Genomic DNA, 12,270 nt, shown 5'->3' on the forward strand with positions numbered 1-12,270 from the left:
CATGCTTTTATCCCACTAACATCAGATAAGGAGACCATTTGGGATGCCCTGATTGTGTATGCAGAGATGTTTTAATAAATGATCACAGTTCACTTACTGAAGATTATTGTTGTGATGAAGTCGGTTCCTTCACATTTCAGGATGCCATTTTTCCAGACTTTATTTTTATGGATGACATTGTATAGCCAAGTAGGACTCTCATGCTGTTGAGAAGCTCCTGGAAAGTGAAGATATACATAGAATGGATTGTCCATTGGGCTCTCCTGATTTAAATTCCATTGAATATGTGTTGGTTACTTCACCTCACTGGACACCTCGCGAGATGATCTTACCCTCTGGAGAATGCCAGGCAACTAAAACAGATGCTCTTTGAAGAACAGAAACTTCTACCCCAAGAACTGTAGATAATCTAGTGTTGAGTATCAATAGACAGTGCTGTTAGGGTAGGTCATATCCCTTACTAAGGCCTTTTGGCTTGTTGTTCTTCCTCTTAGCCAGACAGTTTTCTGTAACAATGCCATTCTGTCAATGAAGCCTTTTTCTATTTGTTCTATACTCTATGCATCATATTAATTTGTTTGCTATTATACTTTCCTCATTGTTTAAGTAATGCATTGTGTTTCCGTAATACGAGTTTCATGTATCCCAACTGATTGTTTATAGAATTACAGCCAAAATAAAAAAGTTGCTTAAGTTTTGCACATTAGTGTATATACAGAGAGAAAGAGATTTAGGTGCTTAACTTCCTTGAATATTTATTTTGTATCTTTTGTTGTTTTATTCCCATTATGTGTGTTTCATTCAAGTTTATTTAAATAATAATAACAATAATGATGATATATTTATCTTAAGATTCTAGAGTTGACATTGCTTATTGCTGACTACATGAATGCTATATCTCAAAATGAAAGATCTGCAAAGCGAGGTACTGCAAGCACTATTCCATCTCCTGGTGGTTCCATGTCTGCTGTATATCATCATGAGAGAACCAGAACAAAAATTCATCCAAATAGTGCAGTGTCCCAAGGTAGTTATTCTACTATGGGTAGTGCGCCACTTGATTCCTCCTCCTCAGTAGATCCTGCAAAAATGACTCTTTCCTAGTCATAATTCAAAAACAGTTTTATTTGTTTGAATATTTAGTGTGGCTTTGTGCAGAATTTTTTTATGTGTTTCTTCACATTAGAGACTTGAGGGATCTTCTGCAAAACTGGGGCCAACGAGTAATTGCTTTGGAATTTCTTTTCATAAAAGTTCAAAGAAAGCATTGATATTGTTGTGGAAGACATGCATGTATATATAAATTTCATTTCATTTGTGCCTGATTACGGACATAATTTTGGTGCTATTTGCGTTTGTGCAGCTTTCATTTGTTCCTGTGCAAAACTTCAGTAGAATGACATTCTTTTGTTTGGGGAAATGAATTTTCTGTGACTGCATATATTCCTGTATGTGCACCTTTTCTTTAAAATGTCCATAAATCATATGAATATTAATATATTAATTTAAAAATAATATGAAATTATGTAAATAAACATAGTTCAAGCCTCTATAATTACAGATAAATAATTACATAGTTTTTTACTGTATATTTGAATGTATTGATGCAAATTTTTACTGTTTTTATGCATATGGTAAAGTTACATTAAGAAATGTTCAACTTTGTATTTTAAATATATGTATTATAAAAAAATCAGAATGTGTAACTATTTTTTAATTCATACATTTTTTTGAGGAAATCATTAACATCTGTAAAGGTTAGTAACAGATAGCATGTTGTGATCAGCAGTACTAGATTATTCTAACTGTATCTATTTAAAAATTTAGAACATTGAAAAGGATTTATAATCAATATTTTTCTTATTTAAGATTGTTCATTGCTCACATAGGATAAAAAAATTAAAAATTGTGTCACTAAATAACAAGCTACCTTCAAAGCTAAGTACATATATATATATATATATATATATATATATATATAATTGAAAAAGAAAATGTAAAGCTAACTGGTAATTAGACGTAAGACCTATCTGGTCTCAAAAACTTTTGCGCATAATATATATATATATATATATATTACAGTTTTCTTTATCTAAATTTACAGTTAAAATATATCTTAAACTTTCCAGGATAGCATAATCTTTATTAAATAATTTTGTATTAGGTGAAATTGTATAATTATTTAACTATGTTCAAGGCAAAAATTTTTTCTAAGATGTTTTTAGGAAAAATTCTATATGTAATCAATATCCATTTTAAATGATTTTTTGGGCCTATGCTTTATTTTTTTCTCAACTAGTTCCACTTTTATGCCTTTCTACAGACATTTTTAAACATTCCTATACTTTGCAGTTATGAGAGATTTTGTTCTCTGTCACCAAAGTTTATTGAATTTTTGTTATTTAAGAATTTCTCTCAAGTAGGTGCTTACTCATCTATGTTTCTGTACTTGCATTTTTAGTTTTCCAAAATTTTATGTAATGCAAGTCACTATTAGAATTTCATGATAATAAATTTTTTAACAAATTGTCATCCCATATATCTTACTCAAAATTAAATCTAAGTATTAGGGCAGTGACTGAAATTTATGGTTCAAAACTTAGAAATGTTTATTGCAGTACAATATTATATCAATGTTAATCTACATTGATATAATATTGTACTGCAATAAACACTTCATTCACTGTATGCATTTTTAGGTATAGGAGTTCTGTACTAAAACATCAGTTTCCAAAATTCTGTACTAAAATATCAGTGTCCAGGATTATTTATTATTTCAATAATATTACCATTTATGTTAAGTTTATTGCTACATCTCATCGTAAATGCTTTATTATTGTTGTGTATGATGATATATAGCATCAGATTTCATTTTTTTTGTTTTAGTTTCAAAATATTATTCATTATTAACAATTTGTAAAATATTTCTTAGCACCTTTTATATATTGTAGTGTGCAGTTAGAAATCAATTAATTTGAATTTTGAAATAAAAATCTGTAAGACTGTCAGTAAGTAAAGTGGGAGATGTGTTTCTCATTATGCTTACTCAGTGTTATATAAGCTGCAGCATGTTTCTTTGTAATCTTTAAATGATATTAGTATGCATTTTTCAAAGAGTTTCATGATTTTCTATCAGGGAGCGTAAGAGTTTGTTACAATCTCTAAATACTTTTTTTTTTCCAGGGAAATTCTAATTTAGCTCCCCTCTGCAGCCTCATTTAAATATGACCATTTAAAATGTTTAGTATCTTTACTTATACAGTATTTAAAACTGAATATCAAGCCAAATTTCAAAACATTTTAATAATTTCTCTATGACTGATGTTCCTGTGTGTAAGGCTATTTCAGTTATCTTTCAGCATTTTTTCTTTGATAAAGCAGATCAAATAATCTTCTATTTTTATTCAATTATGTGTGCAGTTTATTTGAGTTTTAATTTTTTTAACTTAATATAAATATTTATATCTGTCCAACACAAATTTAATATTTAGGTAAATACAGAAATTTATTAAAATTTAATGCATAACCTAATAAAATAGACCACTTGTTTTCATTTCTTGTGATAAATTACAGTACAAAACAAGTGTATTTTGTAATATAATAATAAGCCCAAAAGTTTCACCACATGAATTCAGTGAACCACAAAATGGCAGTTCTGTTCTGTTATGTATGATCCATTTTAATGTTTTAATAATGGGGAATTTTTGTGAGACAAGCATTCAAGTTTTGATTTTCATATTTCTTTTGAATGCAATATCAAAATATAGTCATGAGGTATTACCATCAGGAAATTCTAATTTAAAAATTATTAGATACTTTTAAGTACTAAAGTTTGCTTTGTAATTTAGAAACTCATCCACATATCCAGCACTAACAGAGAGACTGAACATCTATTTTTTACTGTGTCATTGGATATAATCATTATAGTCTCACATTTCCTGTTATGAACATTTAGCAAAAATATAAGCAGATAAATGTAGAATTCTCATGGAAAACATACTGTTGGATCTGAAAACATTTTTTTTTTTTTAAAGAAAAAGAAAGAAACTTGTGTAAATACCATTCCAGCTTTGAAGTATTTCACTTTTATACAGTAAATGGTAGTCTCAGGTGTTCTGAACTTTCTTGGTGCAATATTCAATATTTATTTTTGCCATTAGTTCTTAACTACTGAAATGTTGTATAGATTTTGTCTTTGACTGCCATTGTACTAAAATTGTATTGGTTATAAAAAGCATCTTGTTTTGCTACTTTGAATGTAGTTAATACAGTTATAGTTTTGTATTGTTTGTTATGATTTAGTGAAATTGGCTTTGAAGAAGAAAATAGTGATACCATAAGCTAAACACATGTATCTTCATTAATTCATGTTAAAAACAGTATATTTGGTATTTATGCGAATACTGCCAAAGCCAGTTACATCCTGCCTGAATATTTGTACAATGTCTCCATCCTAAAAGTGTGTCTGAATATGTCTGTTCTTCCAAATATAAATATAATGCATTGTATTTTGATACCTTTACAGTATTCTGTTCCTTTCACAAACATTTTGCATAAATATTTTATTGCAGCAAACTATCTTTTACTAGAAACATGTAATTGCACAGTGCTGGTAAGAACTCTTTTTAAACGAAATATATGCTTCTAATTTGTGTATAATCCCCTAGATCAATTGTAAATAATTTATTTTGAAATACATGTAAAGTTGTATTTCTCTAAAATAGGATTTGTTTCATTCTTTCTTGAAGAATACTGTAAACAGTGTGAAGCTAGATATATTGTATTAATGCCTGAGTAAGGTCACAATGCTCAAAACTCTTGTAGGAAAAAATGTATTTTTGTGTGTAGTGTTATTTTACATAAATGATTTTTTAATAAAAGTCTTGTTCATGTAAATCTGTGATTTTTTATTTATGAAGATATAACTCATTTATACAGTTGCTGATGCTCACTTTTTCACATTGAAATTACATTAAAGAAATATTGCATTAAGAAGTATTAATTCTGTATTAACTATATTTAACATACTGTGATACCTCAGTTCATGAATTTCATTGAGTGCCATTTGTCATCTGAAGTGTTAGTAAGCTGAAACAATTTTTTGCCTAGGAATTAATGTGTAATGCATTAATCTACTCATGGACCACAGATGATTACTGATTTAAACTTTACAACAGTTCTTTGTGTGTAAGTTCGTAACACAAAGCCAATAGGGATCATTAAATCTAAGAAAGATAAACACTATATGAAATAGGGAAAAATAATAGATGAAAGCTTAATTTTACTATATCTCTATTAAGGGAAGTGAATGGTATAAGTGAAAAGACGTTACTTTTTGTATGAAGAGTCTCTTTCCATAATAGCATCAGATAATTGTCTTCCTAGGACATCTGATTTTCTTTTCCTTTGTCTTCTAACACTGCTTGTCTCTGCTTGAGACTCACTTGGTTTTTCACTCAAAATTTGCCCCATGGGATTTGTTGTCTATATTTTGAAATGTTTCTAAAGTGAGGTATGACATTGTCATTGAAACTGCTTATGCTGTAGGTGGCTAGTGCTTCATCATCCATTTTGCAAAAATTTGGTGGATAAAAATACAAGGATCATCTTTATTTCTTTCTTTTTCCTCTGCAGATTCCTTCACAGTCATCTTTTGCTGCTGCTTTTGAAGTTGTTGTCATTCTTTTTAGTTGAGCACAACTAATAACTAATTCATGTGTTCATTGTTAATTTCCAAGCTCATAGTTTCATCTAGACCTGAGGTTTCCAAACATTTTTGTCCTGTAGACCACTTACTGATTTCTTCTGTTTTTTGTAGACATCTTCATAGGGGTTCTTCCAAAACCAATCAGGTAGTGTAATATTTACACTCAGGCATTCCAAAATGGAGTGAAACAGAGTGTAAGTTTCACCCAAAGCATTCCAAAATACTCTGGTAAAAGCAAAATGTATTGAAATGTCATATGACAAGTTCAAAATTTTAACTGACAGGGTGAAATTTTACAATGGCTGAGTATTTTTTGGAACACTAAAATTGAATTTCTGAAAAACTGCTCAACTTCAAGCATCTTTAGCAGCTGCTCACTTTGATTGGGTTTATTGTAGATTGGAATATTTGAAAAAATAAATAAAGTTTTTATCTGTATACCTCTATTAAAACGGCATAAAACACAAATCTAGTAACATTCTTGCATAAAATTAGAACACACACACAAAAATAAATAAATAAAATAATGCTGTTAATGGAATTTAAGAACCTGATTCTTTAATAGCAAATTATTAATATTTGGGATCTAATCAATCAGGCTTAAATCTTTTCAGCCAGTGATTTCCAATCTGTTCTTTTCTACAAGATCTTTCCAATCTTGGTGTAATTTTCATAGGAGTAACACTTAATAGTTCTTATAGTAATTGTACCTATATCTTATGCTTTGATTCAGATCTGATAAATACTGTGGCAGCATATACTAGTTGACTGGCATTACAGAAAGTATGTAGACCTAATTTAATCTCTCTACTCCCACCAAATCATCTGGGTACTTTTATATTGATTGAATATGATATGCCTTTCGTCTGCTTAAAAAATTCTTTACATCATCATCTCATGTTTGCTCTTCTTTCAGGTAGACTGCAACAGAAATTTAGGACATAATCCAATGTTTTCTTTTCTTTCAGGTTTCTTTAAATCCTAAGCCTTCTGGACTAGTCTCTAGAGATAGCTTCTCGATCTCATAATAGTTCTAAAATGTCTGACTTGTTGGTTTCAAGTACACAAGTTTCTAAACAACTATGTTCCCTATCTCCCAAATCTATTTGTGCTTCTGGCTAGCCTATATTTGACAGTGCCCTCACCAAGTTGTTGTTTCATTTATGGTAACCTGAGTAGTTGAATGTTATGAAACCCTATTATGATATAATTGGTTGCATAAATTTGACTGATGGGAAAAGATTTGTAAGGGCTTGTTTGTGTGTTGGATGTTGGTTAGGAAGTTGCTTATTTTGTGATTTACACTATAAAACTGCTGAATGTGGTAAGATTAATTTGAAATTTCTATAGGATTTGGAACGAAGGGGGGCCATTAACTGACTGGTGTGTAAATGAAGGTTTACTTAGTAGCAATAATATAAGTGTCCTGTTTGTACAAAGGAAATGCATATGGTCGAACGGGTTTGTCGCAAGAAAGGCTCAAATGGTCGCCGTATAAAGCATTCCGTTAGAAAGGGAACATGGTTTGTGGAAAGTTTTTGGATGCTATTTAGGAATTTTATGTGCCACAGACTGAAGACAGAGAAATTTCCAAATAAGGTAGGTGGCTATTTCCTTTGTGCATAGTGCTTTTTTATGTTATTTCATTGTTTGATTTAAAACGCAGTTTATTGAGATTATATATTTTTTGTGCGCAATGCCGAGTTTGTGCAATTCTGTGATTTTTTTAAAGTGAAAATAGGTGAATGTGTACATGGATACCGAGTTTGTGCATTTCTTTGACTTGTTATTTTGGCTTTGTTTAGCGGCGATTTTTGGAGCGAAAATCGGCCGCTAAACAAAGGTAAAATAACAAATTGTATAAACTCTGTGTCCATGTACCGCCAAAAATCGCCAGGTTCGCCAACGGGGCACCGTCAAATATAGTTTTACCGTGCTTACATAACCTCGGTTGTAAGTAGCGAAGTGACACTCTTATTTACATTTCATCTTTTCTGACTTCCAGGAGCTTTTACCATTAATGTCCACCTAACTTAGTTTTCATGGCAAATAAAACTCCTTTATATTCTTTTCTTTCACCCTGTGATGAGTTTTCCTGCGACATCTGATCCACTTACTACTTCAATAAGACTTGGGTCCTTTTGCATATCACTTAAAATAATACTAGAAGTTTTAAGTTTTCGAATTTAGAAATCACTACAAATCATTTCGTAATCTAATGCTTCAAGATTGCAAAGATAATTAGCATCAAGACAACCTAAATAAATGTTAGAAAATTTATGTTCCGATTCATTTTTTACTGTCTCTTCAAATATAGGATGTTGTACAATTTCTTCTTTAATTTGCTCGTAGTTCATATTTAAGGCTGAAGACTATACGGCATCAATCATTATGTACCAATTAACATATGAACATAACATTCAGTATTATTATCTATTAACTTTGCAATAAATATTTGTAGACTTAATTGAGAAACTTCATGATTAGAAAACGAATTTGAATATAATGCGTCAATACATTATACATTCTCTTTTGTCAACTCGAGAGGCTTGTTTTCACAAACTGAATTATTTTAGTTTTTATTGTTTTCATTATTTGTTTTATGTTGTTTCGGACACATTATTGAAAAATATCTCTTTGAACATAACATACACTTCATTAAAACCTCCCAGTTATTTGCATTATGTCGTAATTTCAGACCACAAAAAATATTTTTTATCAAATAGAATTTTTTCTTTTATGTCAGTGGCATTTTTAGCTCTAAAACAGTCATTACTGCTCTGCTTACCAGTACAAAATAAAAATGCATTACTTAAATTATTTCCTTTAAACGATAAATAATAGCATTAACAATTTCTATGTGTTCTATCAAATTTACCCTTTAGTTCTCCTCAAAGGGTTTATTCTTAAAATTAAACCCTGAATTTGCAATTGAAACTCGTTCTTCTGTTACGACTGAATCATTAAATCATCAAGTGGTGCTCCTCTAAACGATTATCTTTGCCAGACTCTTAAAAATTCTTCTGGAACACAGGATTCCACCATCAGAATTGCATTGTATGTTTCAGTGCTATAGCTAGATATTCTAACGCCTTCAAATGAGAGTCTAATCTATCATATACAAAGCTGAAAGGTAAGAAGTGGAATGTATCGTGGTATTTTGAACGCGCAATAACAAAAGTTCTCTAATATAAAACTTCCGTTATTAAATCCAAACCTTCGATTACCTTCGGATAATTATCTGCAGTCGAAGGATAACTATTTACCAATTTTCTGGCGCGAGAATTTGTCACAGTTGATTAAATAAAATACTGGAATTTATCCGCAGGATCTATATTAACATCTACGTGCATTTTCTCTAATGAAACCCAGATTGGGGGCATATTTCATTAAATTTCTTTATATCAATTTGTTCAATCAAGTTTAAACTTTTGTTTTTGTGAAATACTTACTCTGTGAGAAGAATTTGACATACTGTCAAATGCAGTTTATTTTTTTTAATCTAAAATTATCTTAACCTCAAAATAATTATTTAAATACTGTTTAATGGACTTACCTTCGTTTTCCAGTCCTCTTCTGTTTTGTTAGCTTCTAACATTTCATACCTTACTTGGCTATCAATGTTTTTATTTTTTTATTAATCTGAAGTTTTGATTACACTTCGATAATATCATTCGGATCCTCTTTTCTGATCACTAGTGTTTGTGAAAAATGGAACACCTTGAAGGAACTGTCGGAAATGAATGAAATTTTTTCCACATATCACTGATAGTGGTACAAATAAACATCCAGATTTACAAGGGAAAAAAACGAACGTTGGAAGTCAGTACTTTGTCCGCTACGCTGAGCGATGAGAGCCTGTACACGTCGTGGCATTGAATCATACAGGTTCTGAATGTAACCTTGAGGGAATGGCATTCCATATGGCTTCAACATGACGCCAAAGTTCAGTCTTAGTGTGTACACCAGCATTACGAGCGAGTCACCGACCGATGAAATCCCAGACTCCTGGAACGGGAGATATATCTGGGGAATTAAGCAGGCCTTCCATGAAGTGAAACCTGTTGTGGGCCTTGTGCAGTCTGAGAAACATGTGCACGGGCATTATCCTGCTGAAATACAGTGTCCGGAATGCGTCAAAGAATGGGGAGGACTTCTGGCTCCACAACTTCCCTTATGTAGCGATCACTTTTGAGGATCACTAGGTAAGATCGACAATTATACCCAATAGCTCCCCATACCATGATGGGTTTGTGCGGTACGACGCTGGATAACAGACTGTGGGAGCAGACGTTCCCTTCTGCAACGTCTGAATCGTACTCTTCCATCATTGTACTCTAGACCCGTGTTTCCCAACGTGGGTCCCACGCCCCACAAGGGGGCAATGCGACTGTTAAGAGGGGGGGGGCAATTCGAAAATGAACTGATCCAGAGTTTAAGAGGACAATGGACGTTCTAAATATGTTTCATGAAGTCAAAATGTTTCGAAATTTCATTTTTTATTCCCTCAAATAAAGAAAAATGTAAGTGATGTATACGTAAAAAAGTTTATAAATTCCGGTGCATTTTAAATATTTTATAAGGAATTCTCGCTGTATACATAGACATTTAAATGCTTTTAAAGGCATTTAAATAACTGACACATTATGCTTTCCAGACGTTTCTCGCACATTTTAGCCAACGAAATTATTTTATTTTTTACTGTAGGAATGGCAACCGGTATATTATTCTTTCCTTGAATGGCAACAGCAGCTGCTTTCAGCTTTGTTTATATTGATCTTGTATTTATTTCTTTCAGCCCTAAGTGAAATGAGGGGCGTAAGCAAGAAAAAAAACGTTTGTCGGTATTCAGAGGCATATTTAAAATTTGGTTTCATACCCTGTCCATAAACGGTCAACTTTTGTCTTTTATGCCAATAATGCCTGACCAACGAATCAATGAAACTATGTCGTCTTGAGGCACATTTGAAGGCGAAACATAATGCTGATATTAATTCAGATTTGAATTATTTTAACACTTTAAGGAAAATTTTTGAAAAAAGTGTAATATTAAAGTCTCTATTTAGTGCTCATCATGCAACTGTTAATCGTGCTCTTGAGGCTATTTATCAAATTTCATTACTCATCGCTTAAGTTGGGAAAAGCCGTAATATAGGGGAGAATTGAATCAAACCATCAATTTAAAACTGTTCTAGAAAAAGATGACAAAGACGTTAAAGCTATGCCACTAAATAACAATACTGTTTGCAGAAGAAAGATTAAATGAGGATATTGAAATACAACTTATTGAAAAGGTTAAAACAAGAAAATTTTCGGCGCAAATGGATGAACCAACTTTGAGAGACAGTGAAGCCGTATTTGTAACTTATGTAAGATGTATGCATAAAGAGGATTTTGCCGAAGAAATGTTTTTCTGTAAATCATTAGAAAACACCTTTACCTCCAAATATATTTATAGTAAGCTGAAAAATTACTTAGATATAGAAAATATAACCAATAAAAAATATAATACATTTTGTACTGCAGATGGTGCTCCTACTATGATGGTTGAAAAATAAAATAAAGCACGGAATAAGAAAAAGGTTTGCTTAAAATTGATAAAAGATGAGAATCCAGAAATGCTTTTTGTACATTGTGTTTATTCATAGAGAAAACCTGGTAGCTAAAAACAATTCGCCTGTTCTAAATGAAGTACTAAATTCAGTTATAAAGTGTATCAATGCTATTAAAGCTGGGCCAAATGTGAACGTCTTTTCAAGTTATTTTATGAAGAACAAAATGAAGACTATATGAGAGTTGTACTTCACACTGAAGTAAGAAGGCTGTCGAAAGGGAACTGCTTGGAAAGATTTATGGAACTATTTTATACTCTTATTTTATAAGCGACAAACCTGAAATGAAAAATCCGTTAACGGATGATAACAAGGCAATTGTGGGTTATTTAGCCGATATATTTGAAAAATTAAATATATTAAATAAACAACTTCAAGGAGCAAATAAAACTTATGTCGATGCAAAAGGAAGATATTTGGTTTCATTATCTTTGTTGAATTATGTTAGGCATATACTATTTACCACAAAAATTTTGAAAAGTCCCATTGGCTCCAAAAATGTGACGTGACTACCGCTATACTTGTTATTGTCGATCATCTGAAAATTTTATCGGCTGATTTAAAAGATTTTGTAACTTAAAACAAATTGATTTCCCAACTTGGATGATGCAGCCAATGCTAGTGGATTTGGCTGATATTTCAAATATGCAGTAAAAAGAAGAACTCGCAGAAATGCAAAATGATGAGTCAATTAAAACTTTATTTAATATAAAAGGAGCGATGACATAACTTTGTGAGGAAACCAGAATCAGATATCCAATTGCAACAAAATTTGCAAGAGAACTATTGTTACCGTTTCCATCTTCATATTTTGCTGAATGCGGATTTAGTGCCATAAATGATTTGCTGCTTTCAAAAAAAAAAAAAAAAAAAAGAAATCGGTTGGATATAATGAAACCGGGAGAATTGAGACTCAAGTTATCTAAATTGGAACCTGACATAAAATTTCTT

General features: G+C 31.4%; 1 protein-coding gene across 4 annotated transcripts in view; it reads left to right on the plus strand.

The window, feature by feature from the left end:
* The window catches only part of LOC118181650 (uncharacterized protein CG43867-like), a 404,498-nt gene extending 399,602 nt beyond the window's left edge, over positions 1-4,896 (plus strand). For all 4 annotated transcript variants that reach the window (XM_035350823.2, XM_035350824.2, XM_035350825.2 and 1 more), the window contains one exon: positions 853-4,896. In XM_035350823.2, coding sequence (XP_035206714.1) covers positions 853-1,104 — 252 coding nt within the window. In that variant the 3' untranslated portion in view covers positions 1,105-4,896. The remainder of the gene's footprint in view (positions 1-852) is intronic.
* Positions 4,897-12,270: the final 7,374 nt, after the last annotated feature.

Source organism: Stegodyphus dumicola, chromosome X1, assembly GCF_044657685.1.
Source record: "Stegodyphus dumicola isolate Sdum_Otavi_A_Nest chromosome X1, ASM4465768v1".
NCBI classification, from domain to species: Eukaryota; Metazoa; Arthropoda; class Arachnida; order Araneae; family Eresidae; genus Stegodyphus; species Stegodyphus dumicola.